Source organism: Triturus cristatus, chromosome 10 (assembly GCF_964204655.1).
Source record: "Triturus cristatus chromosome 10, aTriCri1.1, whole genome shotgun sequence".
NCBI classification, from domain to species: Eukaryota; Metazoa; Chordata; class Amphibia; order Caudata; family Salamandridae; genus Triturus; species Triturus cristatus.
The window spans coordinates 45,234,972-45,261,604 of record NC_140593.1 but is presented as its reverse complement, the minus strand read 5'-3'; the positions used below and the strand labels follow the sequence as shown (position 1 = coordinate 45,261,604).

The following is a 26,633-nucleotide window of genomic DNA, read 5'->3' as shown; positions in this document are numbered from 1 at the left end:
GATAGCGCACACCTTGCCGCAAGAAAGGAGGCGGTGTGAGTGACCTTTGATCAGGGGAGAGCCGGTCCCTGCCTCCCTTCTTTGCGCAGGATGTATAATACCTGTACTGAGATACCCTTTAATGAATGTAGTGGAACTGTAAGATACGCTGTTAATTGACCCTTTACACACCAGAAAACACCTGAGCACAGTGCCTCTTCCTAGGGGAAGTAATCACATGTTAGGGGACCCCTGAATGTGGGTAGAGCTCCCTAAGCCATCAAGAGGTGCCTTGTATTGAGTGCAGTGCCACGGTAAGGATGGAATTGTGTATACACACTGAACATTTGCCATGGTATCAGGGTGTATTATCAGGCTCACTGAAAGACTGAGGAAAGGTCAGTGCCTCTTACTGGTCAGTAGGGATGGACCTAAGTCAGTTGTGAGACTGATATGAGACTGACTCCCTTACCAGTCAAATCACCCAAATGTGGCGGGTGTCACAACCTTTTTACTTGTATTCACCCAAGCGACAAACAAAATGCCTTCATAGCCTTCAATTGGGTGACCCACTTTTCAAACCTACATCACCCTCCAAAAAGTGTTCATTCTCCATTCACCTTAATAGGATCACCCTCTTAAACACCTGGCTTCACCTGCATGCTTGAGTTAAGAGGTTGACAGGTAAAGGCTCTGCCTCTGTCTTCTTGGGTCTCCAGAAGCCCTGACATTTAATGAGAACAGGCCACCTCTGAGGGCATCTGATTTAGTGGCCCACACCATTAAATGCTTATAGGAACAGTAAGGTCCCTGTTTCCCCACCAGTGTGCTCTCTGCCTGCCCTTCTAACTCCTTAACTGTCAAGTGACCATGTAGAATGATAATGACTTGCTGGGATGCTCAACCAGGGACATTTTCTTCCTTTGCTTGCCTACCACCTCTATAGGTTTCAAGTTTATCTCTCGGTGCATGCACATGCTCAAATGTGCATGCCTGTGCTTGCTTTCTCAATCTTACTTTCACAGACACCATTGGCATCTCACCTTTTACCATTGATAGGCATGAATGCCACTCAGCTGATGTCTCTATGTGGAAGGGTCATCTGTGACCCCGCCCCCTTCAGCCGCCATCTAGACTCTTTGCATAACAGCCAAGGCGATGGAGCCAGCACCAGCCTCGTCTGGTGATGTCTTCAGAGAAAGTGCAAAGAGAATGCAGGAAGCAGAATGGGCTCTGTCCCTTAAAGAGTATGGAGGCCATGCCTAGCAAGATGAGACAGTCCCAAAGCATTCAGAACGCATCCAAAATCACAGGTTCTCCATTATTTCCCATACTTATGTGACAGAAAATGGCTCTCAGTGCGCATGTGCTGGATGTTTGCATTGGGCTGTCCTTTATCCATTGCCAAGATGTGCAAATCCATCCCCTTCACACGGTGAGTAGTCTCTTGTGCTTCACCATCCCCAGGAGGCATAGCAACTGTTGGCGTTTCTCGTAGGCTGCACTGCAAGAAGAGGTGAAGAAGTAGAAGAAGCTCCAGCCGCCATCTTGGGAGGTCATACTGGTTTATGCGTGGGTCTGGGGAAGGATGTGCCACTCGAGGCAGAGATTTTCCTGCAGACAGTGTTGGTGTGGTTTGCACAGCGGCAGCCAGGCCTTTTTACTCGGTCATAGCTCAGCTGACATACTTTGAGGCACCCCACCGCAGGAAGGTAGCAGCAAAGGCAGGGCATGATCAGTGATAGGACACTCATGGTCATCCAACGGGCGCAGCAGGAGCCTTGGCTGCATGCGCAAGGGTCATCGGCGCAGTTGTCCTCATCATCGGCAGAGCAGTGGTAGAAGAGGCCCTTGACACAGCACAGGCAAGTCCCATAGTTAATGACACTCTCTGCAGAACAGAGGCATCGCTGATTACAGACTAGGCAGGAGGGCAGGCTCCGTGGGCGGCTGCATTCATCACATTTGCACCGCCCGCACGCCTCACAGATGAAGAGGTGGTCAGCACGCAGGTTAGGTTTCTCCAAGATCCCTGCAAGATGCACATCAGACTTGAGGTCACCGACCTTAGGCTGTGTCCTGATGAAGGACTGTCCAGAATGTGAAGGCGTAATCCCAGTGATGAGTCTTTGGTCTGAAGCGGTGGTGCTGCGGGAAACAGAGCTGATTGTGCTGGAATGGCTTAGGTCCTGGTGCACATGAGCTGGATGGTGAGGGTGGCTTTGGCTTCGGTGAAGTTCATGATGGGTGGAAGACACCAAAAAGTCTTGAGACCAATCTGGTTTTGTAACCAGCTCTGACAGCATGGGGTTGGACCGTGCAGCCTTGAAGGAGACAAAGGGTCTTTCCACATAGTCATTGTTGGCCCTTATGGAACGGATTTGGTCAATGGTGAGAACATGCTGAACATCAGCTGTGGATGAATCCATTCTAGCCATGGTCTCGTGCAGTACCGTGCTTGAAGAAAGGGTTGGTGCAGGCAGCAGAGATCAGTCAAACTTAGGGCACATCTGAAAATCCTGCAAGAAAGAACTCACATTTAATCACTTGTGCAAAGTAGCATTATCCATAAATATTTCAGCTTCTGCACCATTATTTCTAGAGAATCAATACCAACTAAATAATATTCATACACACATATCTATAGATATATATATATACACACACACACACACATTAATACACACACACAAATGACAATAATGCTGATTATTAAGTACAGCAAAGATAACAACAGAATGCGTCAAATTTTCAAACGACATTGACATCTCATCAGTGATGATCCGGACATTAAGGTACATCCGGCTAATCAATCACCCATTACCAGTAGAAGAGCGCCATCCTTACAGACATGGTCACCCACAGTCACTTTCAAATTGAGGAACCAAACTGGATAATTCAGCATCAGTTTAGATTTTTGTAAATGTCATAAATGTATAGCATGCAAATATGGCAAAAAATGTATACCATTAATCAAAGAATAACATTCAACATGCTTTTTGTGCACATACTCAAATGTCCACACATGTGCCTGTTGCAAGACACTATGAGAGACTGAATGAGAGCGGCCCAGCCTCATTTACATACTTTGGAAATGAGCATGTTCAAAGAAATGAGAAAGGGGTGACAGAAGAAAATTAGACAAATGGAATCAAAATACACCATTGGTCACAACCTGGATAAAGAACTACACAAACACCTTAAATGATTAAACAAACGAAAAGCCATCTCTCCAGCCTCTGGATGCTGTCACGTTCTGTGATATCTCCCAATGATTATCTGTTCACTCCTTCTACTAGTCATAATTAGAATCTACTGCGCAGGAGTAAAGAAGAGAAGCATTGGAAATCCACTGTAATGTGTACATCACAGGTCATCATCAAGTAGTCCACCGGAGGAGAAGATTAGGACAAGGTTAGAGTTTGGCGAACCATTGGATTAGGTACATTGTGTAAGCCATAAATGATAAAAGTGATGAAGTGCATCATTAGAATGTCAGTGAGGAAGCAGCCCATCAGAAGGGCTGAGGGACGTTCGTACGCGATTCGACACAAGTGGTCTATACTATACAGTATATTTTCAAATCACTGGCCTACAAAGAGGTAAAGTGCTAGTAGGGGTAAGGAGTCAAACTGGTGTGCGAGCTGCAGAAAACTCTTAGGCAGCCGCGGCTGCTGCAGGTAAGAGCGGTGAGGCGGTGAGGCCGGCCTGGTGGGGGGGGGATTTCAAGCGATGACCACAAGGGAAAATTAAATAAATAATTGATTTTCCCTCAGAGTTGTCTCTCGGAATCCCACCCAGCTGTCCCCACCGCCCATGCCTGCAGTGGCCGTGGCTGCTCTTAAGTCCCCTAGCATCAGGCCACTATCAGTGAGTGAAGCAGGAAGTGCTCACCAACTCGGCCCCACTACCAGTGGAAGTCAGGGGCTGCATCACAAGGGTCAAATTAATACAACCTGCTAAGAGAAATAAGTTTAAAAAAGGAAACAGAAAGTAAGAGGGGTAAGCGCCCACCATTCATGAAGGATCATCTAATCTTGTTGGCACTCTCTGAATCCCAGTGCACATCACTGACGTGAAGTTCCCCAGAGATTCATCCTCTCCCCTGTTATCTTCAGCCTACATTTGGAGCATCTTGAAGCACTTCAGAACAAACCCACATGAGAATAACCAGAATGCCGCTGATATTCAATTGAACATGAAAGTCTCTGCTAGCGACAACATCAGCTGATACAGACGCTGCCTCACACTCGTCCGAGTCCACGTGTTGATGTCTGAGTTCATCCTCACTGCCCTTAGACTCAAACAAATTCAGATCCTGGAATGGACGGAGTGTGATGCAAACTAAAAGATCGCTCAGAATCATCAGCAATGGCCCTCTCTCCCCTAGAAACCATTCCACCAATGAAAACCCAGAACGCATACTCGTTATCCCTCTTTCGGGCACCACTGCACAAGCCCTCGTCCCATCCCAGATGGACAGTGACAATCCTCTTCTAAGTGGCATCTCCAAAAACCATCTGACTCCACTAAGCACAAACTCATTAAACACCTAAAGAATTGTGGAAACATCAGTGTCACCCTGACAAGACCCTATTACCCTGCCGCCTCTAAGCCGACATCTTCTTCAAGGCACCGCTACCAGTATTCCATCGTCCCTGCATGAAGCCCTAACTTGCCACAGTGAAACCCAAGACTTGAGGAGAATTCCTGCCTTCCAAAGCTACACAGACATGACCTGGAATAATAATGTGGAATACCGTCCCTCCACAGTCCAGGCTTGTATCTCTCCAAGAATCCACCGGGGTCCTGCCCTTAACAACAGAGCTACCCCCGGGGTACACCCCCTTCACAGAGGACCATACTTTAGACATTAGACCTATATACTTTGCTGTTCCCACCCTCGCCTCAGAGCTAAAATTGAGGGGCTTCAATTAACCCCAAGATAATTGGTCAGATGTTGATGAAAAACGTATCACAGTCTTTTGCAGGCATTAGTTCTTCTAAATACTTTAAATTGCAAAAGGACAAAATACATTGATTAAAACAATTATTTGATTCCTCCCAAAAAACATCTTGGAGAAAGCAATGTTACAGAAAAATTTTTGTTTAAAGAGAAAAGACACTGGTTAGTAAAAATAAAACCGCACTGGTATTTGTAAATCTAAATCAGGCAGGAAACTGCCCTAAATGCACATCAGGACGAACCAACTGCATTTTCGTATTTTAAATTCACACTAATTTACATAGTTTTAATAAGAGGTGTCTCTTTAAGAAGATGAGCTACGCACGTTGAGGTATATTTACGAGCCCCTAACGCCACTGGGGCGTCCCTTTTTCTGACGCTCTGGCGGCATTGCGCCATGCCCCATATTTAGAAGGTGGCGCTAAGCCCCTTAACGTGGCTAAACCCCACCTTGTAAATATGCCGCTTTCCGCAGCAGTCCTCTGTGGCAAAGGGGCGTGCACAGGTGTTGCTGTGGCCGTTCCACCACAACACTCATTGCTTTTTGATGCTGCCCCAGATTTACAGAGCTGGGTCAGAAATGACCGCCAGGGAACGCCTGGCCTTAGAATGGCGATCCAAGGAAAAACCAAAGGAAATGATGGACGGAGTGTTGATTTACAGAGCTGGGTCACAAATGAACACCAGGGAACGCCTGGTCTTAGAATGGCGATCCAAGGAGGAATGATCCCCTTGATTCTTGCCCTTTCTATGTGCGCTGCATTCTGCATGCAGCACACATAGAAGAACAAATCACCATTATTGATTGTTTATGTGCAGGAAGGTGTCCCTTCCTGCACATCAACTATCGTCCCTGCAGTGCAACATGGTGCAAGGGAGCCTGCGCTGGTGCTAGCAAGCTTTTTTAGCAGCAGCACTAGCGAAAATGGAGGGGTGCACCGTATTTTTATACATACGGATGACTTGGAAGCCGGCAGACGAGCTACCCTTCAGATGCACCTCGGATGTAGGCTCAGGGATTAGACAGACGAGCTACCCTTCAGGTGCACCTCGGATGCAGGCCCAGGGATTGGACAGACAAGCTACCCTTCAGGGGCACCTCGGATGCAGGCTCAGGGATTAGACAGACGAGCTACCCTTCAGGTGCACCTCGAATGCAGGATCAGGGATTAGACAGACGAGCACCCTTCAGGTGCACCTCGGATGCAGGATCAGGGATTAGACAGACGAGCTACCCTTCAGGTGCACCTCGGATGCAGGCCCAGGGATTGGACAGACGAGCTACCCTTCAGGTGCATCTCGGGTGCAGGCTCAGGGATTAGACAGGCGAGCTACCCTTCACGTGCACCTCGGATGTAGGCTCAGGGATTAGACAGGCAAGCTACCCTTCAGATGCACCTCGGATGCAGGCTCAGGGATTAGACAGACGAGCTACCCTTCAGATACACCTCGGATGCAGGCTCAGGGATTAGACAGACGAGCTACCCTTTAGGGGCACCTCGGATGCAGGCTCAGGGATAAGACAGACGAGCTACCCTTCAGGTGCAACGCGAATGCAGGCTCAGGAATTTGACAGACGAGCTACCCTTCAGGGGCACCTCGGATGCAGGCTCAGGGATTAGACAGAAGAGCACCCTTCAGGGGCACCTCGGATGCAGGCTCAGGAATTTGACAGACGAGCTACCCTTCAGGGGCACCTCGGATGCAGGCTCAGGGATTAGACAGACGAGCTACCCTTCAGCTGCACCTCGGATGCAGGCTCAGGGATTAGACAGACGAGCTACCCTTCAACTGCACCTCGGATGCAGGCTCAGGGATTAGACAGACGAGCTACCCTTCAACTGCACCTCGAATGCAGGCTCAGGGATTAGACAGACGGGCTACCCTTCAGATACACCTCGGATGCAGGCTCAGGGATTGGACCGACGAGCTACCCTTCAACTGCACCTCGGATGCAGGTTCAGGGATTAGACAGACGGGCTACCCTTCAGATACACCTCGGATGCAGGCTCAGGGATTAGACAGACGAGCTACCCTGGCAAAGGGGCGTGCACAGGTGTTGCTGTGGCCGTTCCACCACAACACTCATTGCTTTTTGATGCTGCCCCAGATTTACAGAGCTGGGTCAGAAATGACCTCCAGGGAACGCCTGGCCTTAGAATGGCGATCCAAGGAAAAACCAAAGGAAATGAAGGACGGAGTGTTGATTTACAGAGCTGGGTCACAAATGAACGCCAGGGAACGCCTGGTCTTAGAATGGCGATCCAAGGAGGAATGATTCCCTTGATTCTTGCCCTTTCAATGTGCGCTGCATTCTGCATGCAGCACACATAGAAGAACAAATCACCATTATTGATTGTTTATGTGCAGGAAGGTGTCCCTTCCTGCACATCAACTATCGTCCCTGCAGTGCAACATGGTGCAAGGGAGCCTGCGCTGGTGCTAGCAAGCTTTTTTAGCAGCAGCACTAGCGAAAATGGAGGGGTGCACCGTATTTTTATACATACGGATGACTTGGATGCCGGCAGACGAGCTACCCTTCAGATGCACCTCGGATGCAGGCTCAGGGATTAGACAGACGAGCTACCCTTCAGGTGCACCTCGGATGCAGGCCCAGGGATTGGACAGACAAGCTACCCTTCAGGTGCACCTCGGGTGCAGGCTCAGGGATTAGACAGGCGAGCTACCCTTCAGGTGCACCTCGGATGCAGGCTCAGGGATTAGACAGGCGAGCTACCCTTCAGATGCACCTCGGATGCAGGCTCAGGGATTAGACAGACGAGCTACCCTTCAGATACACCTCGGATGCAGGCTCAGGGATTAGACAGACGAGCTACCCTTCAGGGGCACCTCGGATGCAGGCTCAGGGATTAGACAGACGAGCTACCCTTCAGGTGCACCTCGAATGCAGGATCAGGGATTAGACAGACGAGCACCCTTCAGGTGCACCTCGGATGCAGGATCAGGGATTAGACAGACGAGCTACCCTTCAGGTGCACCTCGGATGCAGGCCCAGGGATTGGACAGACGAGCTACCCTTCAGGTGCATCTCGGGTGCAGGCTCAGGGATTAGACAGGCGAGCTACCCTTCACGTGCACCTCGGATGTAGGCTCAGGGATTAGACAGGCAAGCTACCCTTCAGATGCACCTCGGATGCAGGCTCAGGGATTAGACAGACGAGCTACCCTTCAGATACACCTCGGATGCAGGCTCAGGGATTAGACAGACGAGCTACCCTTTAGGGGCACCTCGGATGCAGGCTCAGGGATAAGACAGACGAGCTACCCTTCAGGTGCAACGCGAATGCAGGCTCAGGAATTTGACAGACGAGCTACCCTTCAGGGGCACCTCGGATGCAGGCTCAGGGATTAGACAGAAGAGCACCCTTCAGGGGCACCTCGGATGCAGGCTCAGGAATTTGACAGACGAGCTACCCTTCAGGGGCACCTCGGATGCAGGCTCAGGGATTAGACAGACGAGCTACCCTTCAGCTGCACCTCGGATGCAGGCTCAGGGATTAGACAGACGAGCTACCCTTCAACTGCACCTCGGATGCAGGCTCAGGGATTAGACAGATGAGCTACCCTTCAACTGCACCTCGAATGCAGGCTCAGGGATTAGACAGACGGGCTACCCTTCAGATACACCTCGGATGCAGGCTCAGGGATTGGACCGACGAGCTACCCTTCAACTGCACCTCGGATGCAGGTTCAGGGATTAGACAGACGGGCTACCCTTCAGATACACCTCGGATGCAGGCTCAGGGATTAGACAGACGAGCTACCCTGGCAAAGGGGCGTGCACAGGTGTTGCTGTGGCCGTTCCACCACAACACTCATTGCTTTTTGATGCTGCCCCAGATTTACAGAGCTGGGTCAGAAATGACCGCCAGGGAACGCCTGGCCTTAGAACGGCGATCCAAGGAAAAACCAAAGGAAATGATGGACGGAGTGTTGATTTACAGAGCTGGGTCACAAATGAACGCCAGGGAACGCCTGGTCTTAGAATGGCGATCCAAGGCGGAATGATCCCCTTGATTCTTGCCCTTTCTATGTGCGCTGCATTCTGCATGCAGCACACATAGAAGAACAAATCACCATTATTGATTGTTTATGTGCAGGAAGGTGTCCCTTCCTGCACATCAACTATCGTCCCTGCAGTGCAACATGGCGCAAGGTAGCCTGCGCTGGTGCTAGCAAGCTTTTTTAGCAGCAGCACTAGCGAAAATGGAGGGGTGCACCGTATTTTTATACATACGGATGACTTGGATGCCGGCAGACGAGCTACCCTTCAGATGCACCTCGGATGCAGGCTCAGGGATTAGACAGACGAGCTACCCTTCAGGTGCACCTCGGATGCAGGCCCAGGGATTGGACAGACAAGCTACCCTTCAGGTGCACCTCGGGTGCAGGCTCAGGGATTAGACAGGCGAGCTACCCTTCAGGTGCACCTCGGATGCAGGCTCAGGGATTAGACAGGCGAGCTACCCTTCAGATGCACCTCGGATGCAGGCTCAGGGATTAGACAGACGAGCTACCCTTCAGATACACCTCGGATGCAGGCTCAGGGATTAGACAGACGAGCTACCCTTCAGGGGCACCTCGGATGCAGGCTCAGGGATTAGACAGACGAGCTACCCTTCAGGTGCACCTCGAATGCAGGATCAGGGATTAGACAGACGAGCACCCTTCAGGTGCACCTCGGATGCAGGATCAGGGATTAGACAGACGAGCTACCCTTCAGGTGCACCTCGGATGCAGGCCCAGGGATTGGACAGACGAGCTACCCTTCAGGTGCATCTCGGGTGCAGGCTCAGGGATTAGACAGGCGAGCTACCCTTCAGGTGCACCTCGGATGTAGGCTCAGGGATTAGACAGGCAAGCTACCCTTCAGATGCACCTCGGATGCAGGCTCAGGGATTAGACAGACGAGCTACCCTTCAGATACACCTCGGATGCAGGCTCAGGGATTAGACAGACGAGCTACCCTTCAGGGGCACCTCGGATGCAGGCTCAGGGATAAGACAGATGAGCTACCCTTCAGGTGCACCGCGAATGCAGGCTCAGGAATTTGACAGACGAGCTACCCTTCAGGGGCACCTCGGATGCAGGCTCAGGGATTAGACAGAAGAGCACCCTTCAGGGGCACCTCGGATGCAGGCTCAGGAATTTGACAGACGAGCTACCCTTCAGGGGCACCTCGGATGCAGGCTCAGGGATTAGACAGACGAGCTACCCTTCAGGTGCACCTCGGATGCAGGCTCAGGAATTTGACAGACGAGCTACCCTTCAGGGGCACCTCGGATGCAGGCTCAGGGATTAGACAGACGAGCTACCCTTCAGGTGCACCTCGGATGCCGGCCCAGGGATTGCTCGCCTGAAGTCTTCATCCAGCTCACACGTCTAACAGGCTCAGGGATTAGACAGGCGAGCTACCCTTAGATGCACCCAAAATGCAGGCTCAGGGATTAGACAGACGAGCTACCCTTCAGGGGCACCTCGGATGCAGGCTCAGGGATTAGACAGATGAGCTACCCTTAGATGCACCGAAATGCAGGCTCAGGGATTAGACAGACGAGCTACCCTTCAGGTGCACCTCGGATGCAGGCTCAGGGATTGGACAGACGAGCAACCCTTAGATGCACCCATGATGCAGGCTCAGGGATTAGACAGACGAGCTACCCTTCAACTGCACTTCGGATGCAGGCTCAGGGATTAGACAGGCGAGCTACCCTTCAGCTGCACCTTGGATGCAGGCTCAGGGATTGGACAGACGAGCTACCCTTCAGATGCACCTCGGGTGCAAACTCAGGGATTAGACAGATGAGCTACCCTTCAACTGCACCTCGGATGCAGGCTCAGGGATTACTCGCCAGAAGTCTTCTCCAGCTCACACGTCTAACGGGTTTCGGGATTAGACAGACGAGCTACCCTTCAGATGCACCCGGGATGCAGGCTCAGGGATTAGACAGATGAGCTACACTTAGATGCACCTCGGATGCAGGCTCAGGGATTAGACAGACGAGCTACCCTTCAACTGCACCTCGGATGCAGGCTCAGGGATTAGACAGACGAGCTACCCTTCAACTGCACCTCGGATGCAGGCTCAGGGATTAGACAGACGAGCTACCCTTCAACTGCACCTCGGATGCAGGCTCAGGGATTAGACAGGCGAGCTACCCTTCAACTGCACCTCGGATGCAGGTTCAGGGATTAGACAGACGGGCTACCCTTCAGGTGCACCTCGGATGCAGGCTCAGGGATTAGACAGACGAGCTACCCTTCAACTGCACCTCGGATGCAGGTTCAGGGATTAGACAGACGGGCTACCCTTCAGATACACCGCGGATGCAGGCTCAGGGATTGGACCGACGAGCTACCCTTCAACTGCACCTCGGATGCAGGTTCAGGGATTAGACAGACGGGCTACCCTTCAACTGCACCTCGGATGCAGGCTCAGGGATTAGACAGACGAGCTACCCTTCAACTGCACCTCGGATGCAGGTTCAGGGATTAGACAGACGGGCTACCCTTCAACTACACCTCGGATGCAGGCTCAGGGAGTGGACCGACGAGCTACCCTTCAGATACACCGCGGATGCAGGCTCAGGGATTGGACCGACGAGCTACCCTTCAACTGCACCTCGGATGCAGTCTCAGGGATTACTCGCCAGAAGACTTCATCCCGCTCACACGTATAACGGGTTTCGGGATTAGACAGACGAGCTACCCTTAGATGCACCCGAGATGCAGGCTGAGGAGTTAGACACATATCTCTAGCGTGCTCTGGCCTGCCCTCAACCAGACTAGCCATGCATCATGCTAAGCGGACCTAGATCTCGTACAGCAGAGCTAGCTCCTGAGTTACAATGGAGTGAGATAGAAAAGCGAACAGACAACCGCCATCTTGTGTAGTCCTCTGGGCGCTGTCCGTGAGGTTCCAAACACAGCCATTAGGAGAGTGAAGTGGCGTTGTCAGAGAGTCACATTTTCAGAAGTCGACAAGTGTTTCTCTCTTTTCAAAGACGGCAGAGATACTTCCATACATTGAGTCCATACTTTAGAGAGGCCCCCCTGCTGCAGGGCCAGAAGAGCACCTTGGAATCCGAACATCAATTCCCTGTGAGATAAAACAGCAAATGTTTGTGCCAGAAAAGAGAGGGCTTTTTAAAGTTAAATCCAGCATGTTGCATGTTGTTGTGAACCCATTGCTTGTGCTGACACGCACGGACGTAGAGATCTGATTTTAGAGGGAGTGTTTAGGTGAACAATGGCCCTGGGTGCCTAGCTTTGAATCTGCCCCAGTCTTGGCACTGACTGCAAAGGTTGTAGACACAAATGAATGAAAGTTCTCATATGCAACACTGAATCAAGGCTGTTGTTGCCATAAACATCCGGAAGGAGTGAAGTGCAGAGCCGACAAAGGACCGTAAAATGGAAAAAATATGATGACATGACATCTGAAATCTGGGGGTCCATGGAAAGGCTGGTATGAAACAGCCCGCCAAGGTATCCAGCTGACAAGTGACAACGAATACGGTGGAGGACCCACCAACACACTCATCACTGAGTTACTTCAAGACCAAACCATAAACCTGACACATGCCTCTGGCGCTTGGATCTTCAGAATGAGCTGTCTGGAGTCAAAGACTCAATATACGTATCCGGCAGGGTCACAGAGAGATAAAGATTGAAAAACGGGAAGTGCCTGGTCTTGGGGGCCCCCTGAAGGTAAAGCCTGGACAATCTAACTAAAGCTCCCAGCTGCAGAGCCAGGGGTCTGCCGGCTGAAGAAGGCTTGAGCCAGGATACAACCTCTGATGGCAGCACAGCTCACAGAAGCGCTGGTCGAGGTGTCCAGCGCTACTCACTGCTCCATACAATGTGAGCCCGGCACTGGGGTCACCCAGAGTCATGCGCAACTCATCCTCGACTGACCCCAGCCTCAGGTCCTAAGTAGACAGAACTCAGAAGGGACAAGCCCTAACGCCAATCAATCAATCGATCAATTAATCAATCAGGAAATATAAAGCACTGCGAAGCACCCGTGAGGGTCGCAAGGCGCTGGAGTTGCTATCTCCTTCATGGCGCTTTGTTCATTTTAACGGCCAGGTCTTGAGCCATTTCCTGAGCGATGCGTCGTTCCTATGGTGCAGGGGAAGGACGCTGCAGACTTTGTCTGCCAGGTGAGAGAAGGAGCGTCCTCAGCTGTGGGCTCGGCAGATCCCGGGGCGTCTGCTCGGCAGATCGCAGGCGTCTGCTCGGCAGATCGCAGGTGTCTGCTCGGCAGATCCCGGGGTGTCTGCTCGGCAGATCGCAGGCGTCTGCTCGGCCGGTGGAAGGTCATTCGTTTGTTGATGTATGATGGTCCTTTGTTGTACAGGGCTTTGTAAGTGCGCATCAGCATCTTGAAAGGCAATGCCAACGAGCTGTCACTACAGCCACAAGTAAAGGGCCAGTCGCATTTCTGACCAGAGGAAGGACTTTCAAGAGGAAAGGTCTTTGAGAGAACCATTCCCATTACTGGAGGAGAGCGGCTTTTCAAAGATTTATGACGTCAGTGGCTCAAGAGGATTGGTTGAGCGTCAAATCAGCCTAATCCCTCTGCCCACTCGTTTGCGACGCCATCTCTTATAGGCCTGGGCTAAATTTCGGTTCCGCTCAGGAAATTGCGATAATTTGACATTTTCGCCGTCCGCGGAGAGCGCGAAAATGTCAAAATTTCCGCATTCCGCAGCTTAGCGATAATTTGTTTCTTACTCTCGCTGTAAAATAATACATTCTCGCGCGCGCGCGATCGCCTTACCTGAATCTCCGCGTTCGCCGACAAGTTTTCCCGATCCGGTCGCGTTCTCCACAAGATGTTGGATTGTTGGTAGCCATTTGCGCTGTCTCGCGACAGTTCGTGCCCGCAGTAATGTCATTGATCGCGCAATCACATCTTTCTTCTCGCGATCATGCACCGCGAGAAGAGTGAAAACAAGATGGACGCGCCCGCAAGCAACCGCATGGGTAAGTTGGCGAGCCGCGACCATGCAGAAAATACCGCGAACGGGCGGGAAAAAAACTTCCACATCTTCGCGATATTTCCGCGTGTTTGCGGAGATTTGTAACATTTTTGCGATAATTTGCGAAAGTCACTTTCGCAAATTCCGCCCACCCCTAATCTCTTATCGCCTCTACTCTGATGACACCCAGATCTACGAACAGCATCATCAGTTGAAGAAATGATACCCTGGGTCTGATGTAGGGACATCCAGTTCTGTATAATCCGTCATTATTTCAAACTAAAACCTTTACACATGAGTTTCTTTTCATTTCAGGCCCCTTCTGGCCCCCTCGTCACTGCTTCTTTTAAGCTCAATGCTGGCTGGACCATTAAGTATCTTAGACTTTCAATCCTCTCTAATTGACTGCAAAAAATCCCAAGGGATCACCTTTAAAATAAACTCAACACCCAGGCTGACATGAACACCCAGGCAGAGAGCCCCACACTTCAGCTAAAACTCCCGCTCAGTATTTATCCCACCTCCCAGAAGCTGCCCTACAGTGAGCAGCCCCACCCCCGTCACACAGGCACACAGAGGCACCCACCATAAGCACTGCAGGCTATCGAGCATGCGGCTCACTCTCAAGCACTGACTCCCTTCTTCTGGACACTCTGTTAAACAAGCATTTGCCTAGCCAATCAGTCTGGATAGTGGGACCTTGAAAGTGTTTCACTAGAGCTATTGTCTTTGCCAATGTCTTGAAACTATGTTGTAGAGCAGTGTGGCTGCTGTGCAGCATGTTGAACAGCTATAATAAAAAAAAGTGTTCAACTAAAAGACCCTATTAAAAAAAAAATTACAATAAAAAATATCTTCTAGTTCTTTTGTCCTTGCAAGCTCCCAACTTCAAGCTCCCAACTTCAAGCTCCCAACTTCTTCCTGCCTGTTATAATGCTTGTTTGTTATATTTTTTTTGTTTTGTTATGAGGGGACATAAACAACGGAAGGGTGAAGTTTTGGGAAATAGCACCTGAATTGTAACATTAGCAGTGGACAGACATTAGGGCAGCATTGAAAGATGCCAGATTCCGGGGGCAGACTGAGTTGGCGCTGACTGATGCTGAGGTGGTGATGACTGATGCTGAGGTGGCGCTGACTGATGCTGAGGTGGTGATGACTGATGCTGAGGGGGTGATGACTGATGCTGAGGTGGTGATGACTGATGCTGAGGTGGCGCTGACTGATACTGAGGTGGCGCTGACTGATGCTGAGGTGGTGATGACTGATGCTGAGGTGGCGCTGACTGATGCTGAGGTGGTGATGACTGATGCTGAGGTGGTGATGACTGATGCTGAGGTGGCGCTGACTGATGCTGAGGGGGTGATGACTGATGCTGAGGTGGTGATGACTGATGCTGAGGTGGTGATGACTGATGCTGAGGTGGCGCTGACTGATGCTGAGGGGGTGATGACTGATGCTGAGGTGGTGATGACTGATGCTGAGGTGGTGACTGATGCTGAGGGGGTGATGACTGATGCTGAGGTGGCGCTGACTGATGCTGAGGTGGTGATGACTGATGCTAAGGTGGCGCTGACTGAAGCTGAGGTGGTGATGACTGATGCTGAGGTGGTGATGACTGATGCTGAGGGGGTGATGACTGATGCTGAGGTGGTGATGACTGATGCTGAGGTGGCGCTGACTGATGCTGAGGTGGTGATGACTGATGCTGAGGTGGTGATGACTGATGCTGAGGGGGTGATGACTGATGCTGAGGTGGTGATGACTGATGCTGAGGTGGCGCTGACTGATGCTGAGGTGGTGATGACTGATGCTGAGGTGGTGATGACTGATGCTGAGGGGGTGATGACTGATGCTGAAGTGGTGATGACTGATGCTGAGGTGGTGATGACTGATGCTGAGGTGGCGCTGACTGATGCTGAGGTGGTGATGACTGATGCTGAGGGGGTGATGACTGATGCTGAGGTGGTGATGACTGATGCTGAGGTGGTGATGACTGATGCTGAGGTGGTGATGACTGATGCTGAGGTGGTGACTGATGCTGAGGGGGTGATGACTGATGCTGAGGTGGCGCTGACTGATGCTGAGGTGGTGATGACTGATGCTAAGGTGGCGCTGACTGAAGCTGAGGTGGTGATGACTGATGCTGAGGTGGTGATGACTGATGCTGAGGGGGTGATGACTGATGCTGAGGTGGTGATGACTGATGCTGAGGTGGCGCTGACTGATGCTGAGGTGGTGATGACTGATGCTGAGGTGGTGATGACTGATGCTGAGGGGGTGATGACTGATGCTGAGGTGGTGATGACTGATGCTGAGGTGGCGCTGACTGATGCTGAGGTGGTGATGACTGATGCTGAGGTGGTGATGACTGATGCTGAGGGGGTGATGACTGATGCTGAAGTGGTGATGACTGATGCTGAGGTGGTGATGACTGATGCTGAGGTGGCGCTGACTGATGCTGAGGTGGTGATGACTGATGCTGAGGGGGTGATGACTGATGCTGAGGTGGTGATGACTGATGCTGAGGTGGTGATGACTGATGCTGAGGTGGCGCTGACTGATGCTGAAGTGGTGATGACTGATGCTGAGGGGACTGATGCTGAGGGGGTGATAACTGATGCTGAGGGGGTGATGTGCTGTCACATGACTAGAAAGTGACATCACTGTCATGATGTCAAGGAACTTAACACATGAAATGTATTTAATGGCATTTTATAAAAATATATGAAATGCTCATGACTAAAAAAGTGTTGTAAATACAAAACACTTTTTGTTTAACATGCAGGAAACAGCAGTTTTTGCTTTTTGTTTGCTGGTTAATAATGAATTTAGCAAATCCTACAGCATGTACTCACAGGGGTTGTGAGCTAAAGACGAAGGCTGTCACTGTATGCACTTCATGGGGGTGGTTTTCATTTGGTTCTCTTCAAGCTGGGAACTTCTTGAGACTTCATCCACATTCATGCATGGTAAGAACATGCCAAAGTCTCTATTCTTTGATGGGAGAGATTTAGTGATTGTAAACATGGGCGGGCGGAGGTATGGATGGGAGATTGCATGGGGATGGATGTATGCTCTGATGAATACATGGATACATGGGTGGAACCGTATCCAGGAGAGTGTGTCTGTAAGGGTGGATGGATGGATGAATGCTCTGTATCATGGACAGATGGATGGTTGGGGGTAGATGGATAAATGAATGGATGGAAGATTGCATGTGGATAAATGAATGGTGTTCTTGTGAATGCGTACATGGATGGTTGGATGAGTGAACGGCAGAGTCTGTCTAGAAGGATGGATGGATAGATGCATACATGTCCAGAGGAATGTCCTGGATGATGAATATGGTTGGATAGATGGGCGTATGGATAATTGATGCATGGGTGAACAATATGGTAGAATGAATGAAGGTAGATGGATAGATGTTCTGGTCTGTGTTTATTTAAAAAAAGAAATAGGTGCCGGTGGCCAAAGTCATGATTTAAACAGGTGGGGAGTGATTCACTTCAGGAAGTCTAGAGGTTAGAATCAATATACTTATCCGAAAAAACACAACACCTCTGACACCATAAATTGATTATTTTACTTAAAGCTCAATGGTTTATTAATAGCCATTGGTTCCATTTATTTTATGGATTCATTCTTCTTTGGTTCTTAAGTCAAACGCGAGGTTACCTTCACAATACATCTTTACAACATTCACCTCTTTTGTTGTTTTTGTGAATATATACAATGCAAAATATTGACACATTGCTAAATAGCTACTGTAGGGTTTGTCAGGTAACCGGTGAGGGGCTTCGATGCCTAAAAGATTACCTGCTAGAAGGTCATGGGGGCTTGGGGCAAGCTAGCAGTGTACTGTGTGAGCCCAGCTGTGCTGACCACAAATGCCTGAGTTTGGGTTGGTGATGGCTATAAAGGACAGAAAGCAGATGCAACCAATGCAGTTTGGCTAAGGTCTGGGCCGGGGCAGCAGCATGGTAAGAAGTGAGAAGAGCCATAGTCCACCAAAGTCAGGGGTGGTGATGCGGAAAGGCAAACACCAGCCCAAATGAAGTACTGGCTCCAATGAATGGATGGGTCACACTTAGAATTGACAGTCTCAGCACTTTCTGCTGAGACTTAAAGGATAAGAGAAATAGGGAGGGTGTTTTACAAAAACAAACCTCACTTTATATGAAAATGTCCCACTGGAAGACAGTCTTACGATGAAGCAACAATTTATTGTGACACAACACATCATTAACCTATTTATACAGCAGCACGTGCCATCCACATGATGCGTGAGGTTGCATATGTTTTGTTTATTTTCAACCCCAAAAAATACTACATAGAATTGAACCACTGGACTCAGAATAAATGTACATTTAATTGTAACATTCTGATTGTTCAGTGTGTGGACCCTTTATGTGCCATATCGGCTGTGCTGCTGATACTAAAGTAAAGCTTGAACACAACAGCGTGGCTTCTGTGGAACTACCATTTCAATGTAAGGAAGACTGCTGGTTGCTAAAAAGAGAAACCAACAAAAAATCCTGCATATGTCACCTTGAAAGGGGCCTGTTTCCTCCCTGATGAGAAAACACCGCTGACATGCATCTCTGTCTCACAACTGTTAAAATTGTGTGCGCTCCTTTGTTAGTGGAACAAAAAAGCAACTCTTTCTGAATTAGAATGCCCCCTAGCCATCTTGTTAAAGAGTGGGCAGTAAGACAGAGAAAAAGACACCCTTTGGCTATAAATAGTGTAAAACAAATGTCCCATTCCTCTCCACCACATGGGAACAAGCACCCTGTGCTGCTTGGTAATTGGCAGGAAATTGCGTCCCACAGACTAGAAAGGGTTACATGCATTCACTGAGCAGGCAGACACGGCATAGGCAAAACAAGCAACGGGGAAGAAGGGGGAAGGTGCGGTACAACGGTAAGCAATGGGACGGTAAAAAGAAACAAGCAGTGCTTTCAAATATATGAACGGTTGCAGTGTATGTAAGATATTATAGGTTCAAAAGCCATTGGGCTTGTAATACAGTCATTGTGGTAGTTTGCCTTGAGCCTATGGTATGACTGACGGGCTCCGTTATGAGCTTTGAGAAGCCAGTATTCTCTATTTACGAGAAGAGCAGTGAAGCGATGTCGGGACCCCTTGAGTCTGATGTCAGTTAAAATATGGCCCAGAACCTGCGCGAGGCACAGCATGGCAATTTGTTGACCGCTTGGTTCTGAGGTCAGGTAAAATATGGACAAGTAGCTGGGTGGAGGTCAGTGCAGCAATGTATGGACCACTCGGGTTGAGATTTAATACCTTCTGGAAGGCAGCGGTGAAGCCCACGTCTCAGTGGCTTGCAGCTGTGACAGCAATGGCATTGCTGAGATCTGTAGTGGTCACCTGGCTCCAGAAGTGGGTAGGAGAGGGCTGTGGCACTCTGGAGCACACACTTGGGATCTTGCTGCCACCATTCAAGTATAGAGTGCGATTTCAATACGGAGCGCAGAACGCCTCCTTTTAAGCAGCGATGGCCATGGTTGGCAAAGCCGGGTGCCGAAGCTGAACATGCACTGACACGAGCTGGAACAAGCAGAGACCTCAAAGGGGTAGTGGGGGTGGGCAAGCAGTGTTATGGGAGGGGTGAGGGAGTGGGGGGATGGCACAGGGAGATTATGTGACGGGTGAACGTTAAACACCGAAGACAGGCAATCAGCATGGCAAATAAAGTGGCTGTGAACGTTTCATGCACGAAGTAAACAAAAACAGAACACTTAACAGGAGCAGAGGCAGGCCAACAAAAAAAAAAGAGTGGCCTCCAAGTATCCAAAATAACCTGAAGAGTGAGAGCACATGTAACAGGGGCAGTCCTCATTGGAAGATACAAAAGTCCAAAAGGAGGGACTACTAAGTGTATTCACCAAACAAAAGCCAGCATTTTCAAAGGACAGTAAGAGGAACCAATGAAAAAGTTGGGTGGTGCTTGATGCCCATATTGTAGATACAGCATGTCTAAGATTGACAATGCACGCATGTGCTGCCTAGGCGAGACTTAAAAACAGCAAACTCTCTCTCAATACTTAACAGGAATTGCTGCGCAGATCTTAAACTTCATTCCAGCTTAGACTCAAACAAGCATTCAACTGGTATATGATCTAAAGAAACTCCTATGCTTGTTGCGCTTCCAAACATGAATCGCTGACCTCCTGTTGGTCATCCCTTACCTACTCAGCTCACTCGATCTCTAAGAGTTCCCTTCACCGATATATATAGTATATATCATATGCTGACCTTGCTTCTTCATAGCTTGTTTGAAGCTATGTGCTCTCTTGATTGCTGTTCTACCAACAAATGCTTAAATGATTGTCCATCATTCTAAAACTAAAACATGTTGAACTCTAGAAGGAGTTCTGACAACCCTGGTATATGGTGCATGCAAAATCAAACTGCCAATAAATAAATCAATAAATACATTGGTACGTTTTTTAGTTTATCGCACTATGCTTCATTTTATTATAAAAGAAAATAGAAATCAAATGCACTAGCTCCAAAAGAGGCTAGCTGTTGTTCACTTCAGCCTATACTCAGGCTCTGATCTAGGGTAAGCGGACACATCACATCTCTGTCTGAGGGTGTAGGTACTACAGGCTCAGATTCTATTCTCTAGATTTGATCTCCAGGGTAAGCAGACACATCACAGCACTTCCTGAAGGTGTACGTATTACAGGCTCAGATCCTATATACTAGACCTGAACTACAGGGCAAGCGGACACATCACAGCTCTTCCTGAGGGTGCAGGTATCACAGACTCAGATCCTATGCTTTAGATCTGAGTGACAGGGTAAGCAGACACATCAGAGCTCTTCCAGAGGGTGCAAGTATTACAGGCTCAGATCCTATACTCTAGACCTGAGATACAAGGTAAGTGGACACATCACATCTCTGTCTGAGGGTGTAGGTACTACAGGCTCAGATTCTATACTCTAGATTTGATCTACAGGGTAAGCAGACACATCACAGCACTTCCTGAAGGTGTACGTATTACAGGCTCAGATCCTATATACTAGACCTGAACTACAGGGCAAGCGGACACATCACAGCTCTTCATGAGGGTGCAGGTATCACAGACTCAGATCCTATGCTTTAGATCTGAGTGACAGGGTAAGCAGACACATCACAGCTCTTCCAGAGGGTGCAAGTATTACAGGCTCAGATCCTATACTCTAGACCTGAGAAACAAGGTAAGTGGACACATCACATCTCTGTCTGAGGGTGTACGTATTACAGGCTCAGATCCTATATTCTAGATCTGATCTACATGGTAAGCAGACACATCACAGTTCTTCCTTAGGGTGTAGGTATTACAGGCTCAGATATTATACACAAGCCATCTCTCAGGGCATGCAAACACATCAGAGCTCTTCCTGAGGGTGCAGGCATTACAGATTCATATCTTATACACTAGAGCTATTCTGCAGAGCATACAGGTATTAACGGCTAAGGTCTTAGATACTGTAGCTAATTCTCCACATATGCAATCCTTCACATATGTAGATAGTACATGTTGAGATCTTGCAAACAGGAGCTATCTCTCACGGTAAGAAGCTCTTACAGGCTCAAATCTTACTCAGTAGAGCTATCTGCAGGGTGTACGGCTAATAATGGCTGAGGTCTTAGATACTGAAGCTAATTCTTTACGTGTACATATAGTACACAATGAGGTCTCACATACAGGAGCGATCCCTCAGGGAAAGTAGATCTTACAGGCTCAGATCCTATTCACTAGAGCTATTCTGAGGATATACGGCCATTAGCGACTAAGGTCTTAGATATTGAAGCTAATTCTCCAAGTATGGAGTTCTTCACATTTGCAGATAGTACACGCTGGGGTCTCAGACACCCAAGCTATCCCTCAGGGTAAGGAGATCTTACAGGCTCAGATATTATTCACTAGAGCTGTTCTTCAGGGTACACAGGAATTAAACACTGAGGTCTTAGATACTGAAGATAATTCTCCACATAAGCAGTCCTTTACGCATGCAGATAACACACGCTGAGGTCTCTCCCCCCGGAACTATCCCTCAGGGTAAGGAGATCCTACATGCTCAGACCTTAGTCACTAGAGCTATTCTGCAGGGTACACGGTTATTAACCGCTGAGGTCCTTGATACCGAAGCTGCGTCTCTGCGTATGCAATCCTTCACGCATGCAGATCGTTCAAGCTGAGGTCTCACATTCAGGAGCAATCCCTCAGGGTGAGGAGATCTTACTGGATAAGATACACTGAATTAAGCTCCCTCAAGGCCCATGCTTCCTTTATCACAAGGACTCAATCTCAGTTGGGCTCAATAAGCAATTATATCAAATCAATAACACTAACATTTATAAATTGATTATCAGTGTTTATTTCATTTCTTTATACATTTTAAAAAATTTCATTTTTTCTTCTTTTTCATCTTTAAAACTTTTTATAAAGTGTATACATCACAATAAAAGGTCAGTCCTGTTACTACAATAAATACAAACATATATAAAATATTACATAACAAAGAAAACTCCTGGATAGAACAAAGAAAAATAACAATTCCACAAGACTCATTCACATACATACAAACTCATACCACAATCATCCAAACTGCATCTGAAAAAGAAGGGAGATTGTAGATAGTAAAATCTCCACGACCAGATTGAATAAATATGTTCAAAAAGGGTCTGAACATTTGGTCGACGTGCGTTTCGGCAGAGTGTGAAGAGTAGTCAAACCACCTTCATCAGGACCTTTCCAGACACCCACATCAGTCTCATAAAACCCAGGGGACAAGAAAAAGATATAATTAGACCAACAAACAACCACTCATGGGATCAGCGAATGGCGTATTTAAGAAAGTCAGCATTCAGTCAAAAAATCTCTTCTCATTATAGCCCAATCAGCAGGCAGCTATATTTCTTCACAAGAATAACATCCCATCCGGGACACAATATTCAAGTAAGGTCTGAACGCAGTCTGTTATAAATCCTTTGTTCTTGTATCCGCAATACGAAATGGTCCAAACTCTGGGTTTTGTAATTTGCGATTATTGTAATATGCAGAGTACTGTCCCCATTTTAATGGTTACTTTATATGAATCATCTGAGAGGGCTCCGCAAACATACACAAAAAAATCCCACGTCTGGGCAGACTGAGATTTTTAGACTGAATGCTGACTTTCTAAAATACGCCATTGACTGATCCAAAACGAGAGTAGATTTATTCAAATTTGTTAGGTCCTTGAAACTAAAGAAATTCTTTGCAGTAGCCCCGACAAAATCCACAACGCCCGTCCATGCGTCTGTACAAGTGCAATATGAGAACTTGGGCGTTGATGACATGAATCTAATGTTGGAACTACATGAACTTGGACATTTGGATGTTCCTAGTGTACAATCCAGCGGTTCCTTTGATGTGATGAGTACTAGTGACCAGATGACGATATTGGCTCGTAAGGAAGGAATTGATAATAATATTGAAACATTAACTAACTTTAAACCGACCTCTAAATTTACCCCTATAACAGCAAGGGATTCAGTGGATGTGTTCAATGAACTGGTAACTTATGAAGTAAAAAGTCTATGTAAATCATTAAATGGAAAAAAGAAGTCATTTACCCAACAGTGTAAAGATTATTATAGCTTGGTTGATAAGTTGAGCAATAATAATGATTGTATTGTCCGCAATGCGGACAAGGGGGGCAATGTGGTTCTTTGGGGTAGGCAGCAGTACCTAATAGAGGCATACAAACAACTCAACAATAGGCTAAACTATGTCAAGGTAAAAGAAAATGTCATGCAAGAGTGTTATTCAATGTATAAAACTTTATTGGTTGAGTGGAATCGACAAGGCTTGATAAGTAAAGATGAAATGTCTTTTTAAAAATTATCTGCCCGACCACTCCGGTCTTATACCTTATCCCCAAAGTCCACAAAGACATCACAAATCCTCCCGGCCGTCCAATCATCTCGGCCATAGGAAGTGCATTCGAACATACTTCCAAATTTGTTCATTCATTCTTATGCCCCCTTGTGAAGCTGGTACCATCGTTTATCTTAGACACTAGTGACTTCTTACGTAAAGTATATGATGTTCCATGGGAAGCTGATTTTCTGTTGATGACCATAGACGCTACCACTCTGTACACCAGTATTCGCCACAAAGATGGCCTAAATGCTTGCAAATATTTCTTAGGGAACTGTCCCGCAAAATTTTGGCACCATACACAAATGGTACTCAAAATGATTACTATCTGTCTTGAGAACAATTTTTTCTTGTTTAATGGTGAACTGTACCATCAAATATGCGGGACAGCGATGAGCACCTGCTTCGCCCCCAGCTATGCTAATTTGCATACGGGCTGGTGGGAGGTGCAGATGGTCCAGTTGCTATGGCATGCTGAGTGGCAGAATAATGTAATACACTGGAGTCATTATATTGACGACCTTTTTATCATTTGTAAAGGCACTGAAAAAAGTGCAGAGGAGTTTGTCAAAAAACTCCAAACAAATGATTTAAATTTAAAACTGACCAGTGTAATTAGTGCTTCTGAGATCAATTTTTTGGATCTTACAGTGTATGTAAGTGATGGCAAACTACAGACTAAACTCTATCGCAAGTCTACGGATGGAAACACGTTGTTACATGCTACTAGTTTCCATCCGGTTAAACTAGTTAAGAGTATCCCCTATGGGGAATGCCTCAGGGCTCTGCGTAATTGTAGCAAGGAGCAGGATTTTGCTAAGGAACGATCATGTCTTAAATCCCGCTTTCAAGCCAGAGGCTACTCTGACACATGCCTGAATCAAGCTATCTTTAAAGTAAAAAAGAAAACCAGAGAGCAGATACTCTTTAACAAAGATAGCAAATCAGCTAAACCATCACAATTAGATGCTAACCAGTGTAGATTCATCACCACTTACAACAACCAGCAAAATGAATTAAGAACTATCATCTACAAACATTGGCATATCATTCATAATGATCCTGTGTTAGGTAAACTTTTACAAAGGAGACCACAGTTCACTTTCAGAAAAGCCAGATCTCTCCATCAAGCTCTGGTCAGTAACATGCTACCCAGTGACACCCAAAAGAGACCGATCAGTTCATGGTTGGGTAGAAGGGATGGTTTTATCAAATGCCTTAAATGTAAGGCGTGCATATTTGGTAAAAATACGACTAGTTTCCCATTAGGCTTCGCTCAGAAGTCGGAACAACTAATTAAGGGAACATTTTCTTGTAAAACAGACTATGCTGTCTACGTGCTCCAATGCCCTTGTGGCTTGAAATACGTAGGCTCTACCATCCTTCCGGTACATAAAAGAGTGCTGCAACATTTGCGTGCCATTAAAAATGGGGACAAATCTTACCCCATGGCGCGACACTTCGAGCAATACCATACCAAAAATGCGGAAGGTCTCTCCTATTTTGTCATTGATGCCATCCCATTGAACAGTAGGGGTGGAAATCGTGAGAAACAACTACGTAAACTAGAATCCTGCTACATTGTTAAACTTAACACAAAGATTCCAGATGGGTTAAACATGGAAGAAGATTTACATACCCATTTATAGATCCCTCCCGACCTCTTTTCGGGGTTTATTTTAAGTCATTTGGACATTGTTATATCACAGACGATATGTGTTGCACAGGGTTTTCAATTTATGTCATTTTGTGCATTTTGCCCACTTGGGCACAACTATGCGTATTGCTTATCTGATTACTGTTAGTTATTGGTCTGGATACACTTAACTCTGACTATTTGGTCATATCAACTTATTGGTTTATTCAATACTGACGCAACATTGTTTCGTCAACAGTTTTCGGTCTTTTAGCAAGCTCAGGCTATGATTGGACCACTAGGGTCAAAATTGTGGTTTAGCCTGTTTTGTGAAAATAGTGCGCTAATGACAAACTACATAATGTAATTTCTGTAATATAACGCAATGAAATCCATGCTGTTTAAATATGAAATGATTATGATTAATTGAGCTTGTATTTTGGTATTTTACCTTTGAATAACTTTAATCCCTGTGACACATTACGAGAAACTACTACTCTGTTGTCCAGTTTTATTGTTGTAGTTCACATGTGACCTGTTCACATTCACGTTAAAAAAAGCCATTGTAACTTTATTGAATTGCTAGGGAACAAGCCTGCAGGACAGGCGAAACGCGTCTAGCATTTTCAGCTGGCATTAAATATATTTTGCGCACAGACACGGCGTCGATTACTTTGTTGTGAAAGTTTGGCGGAACATATAAATATATATAAATACACAAAACATTACAAAATTTAAAAATGAAAAATAAAAACATTAAAAATTCTCTCTATAACATTCTCTGCTAAATCTTTAGTGCCACGCCATATGATGAAAAGGTCATCAAAATAGCGCAACCACATACTCCAACATTTCTTGTGCAAAACCATGTGCCAGCACCTGCTCCTCCCACCAGTCCCTATATAAATTATCATAGCTGGGGCGAAGCAGGTGCCCATGGCTGTTCCTCTTTGCTGACGATAGATGTCTGTCCCAAAAATAACTTTTGATTGTGTAGATACCAATGGATCTTACTAAGAAGCATCTCAGTGTTTGAGCAATTTATATATTTAAAAATAATTAAATATTGAAATAATTTTTAAAAATTCTAAAATTAAATAATTA

At 47.3% G+C, this 26,633-nt stretch overlaps 1 protein-coding gene across 1 annotated transcript in view; it reads right to left on the bottom strand.

Annotated features, from left to right (window-relative positions):
• Positions 1 to 1,091: 1,091 nt before the first annotated feature.
• Positions 1,092 to 26,633, bottom strand: part of SPRY3 (sprouty RTK signaling antagonist 3) — a 122,831-nt gene continuing 97,289 nt past the window's right edge. The window contains exon 2 of the mRNA XM_085629938.1: positions 1,092 to 2,498. Within this exon, the coding sequence (XP_085486064.1) occupies positions 1,536 to 2,417 (882 nt within the window). The 5' untranslated portion in view covers positions 2,418 to 2,498 and the 3' untranslated portion in view covers positions 1,092 to 1,535. The remainder of the gene's footprint in view (positions 2,499 to 26,633) is intronic.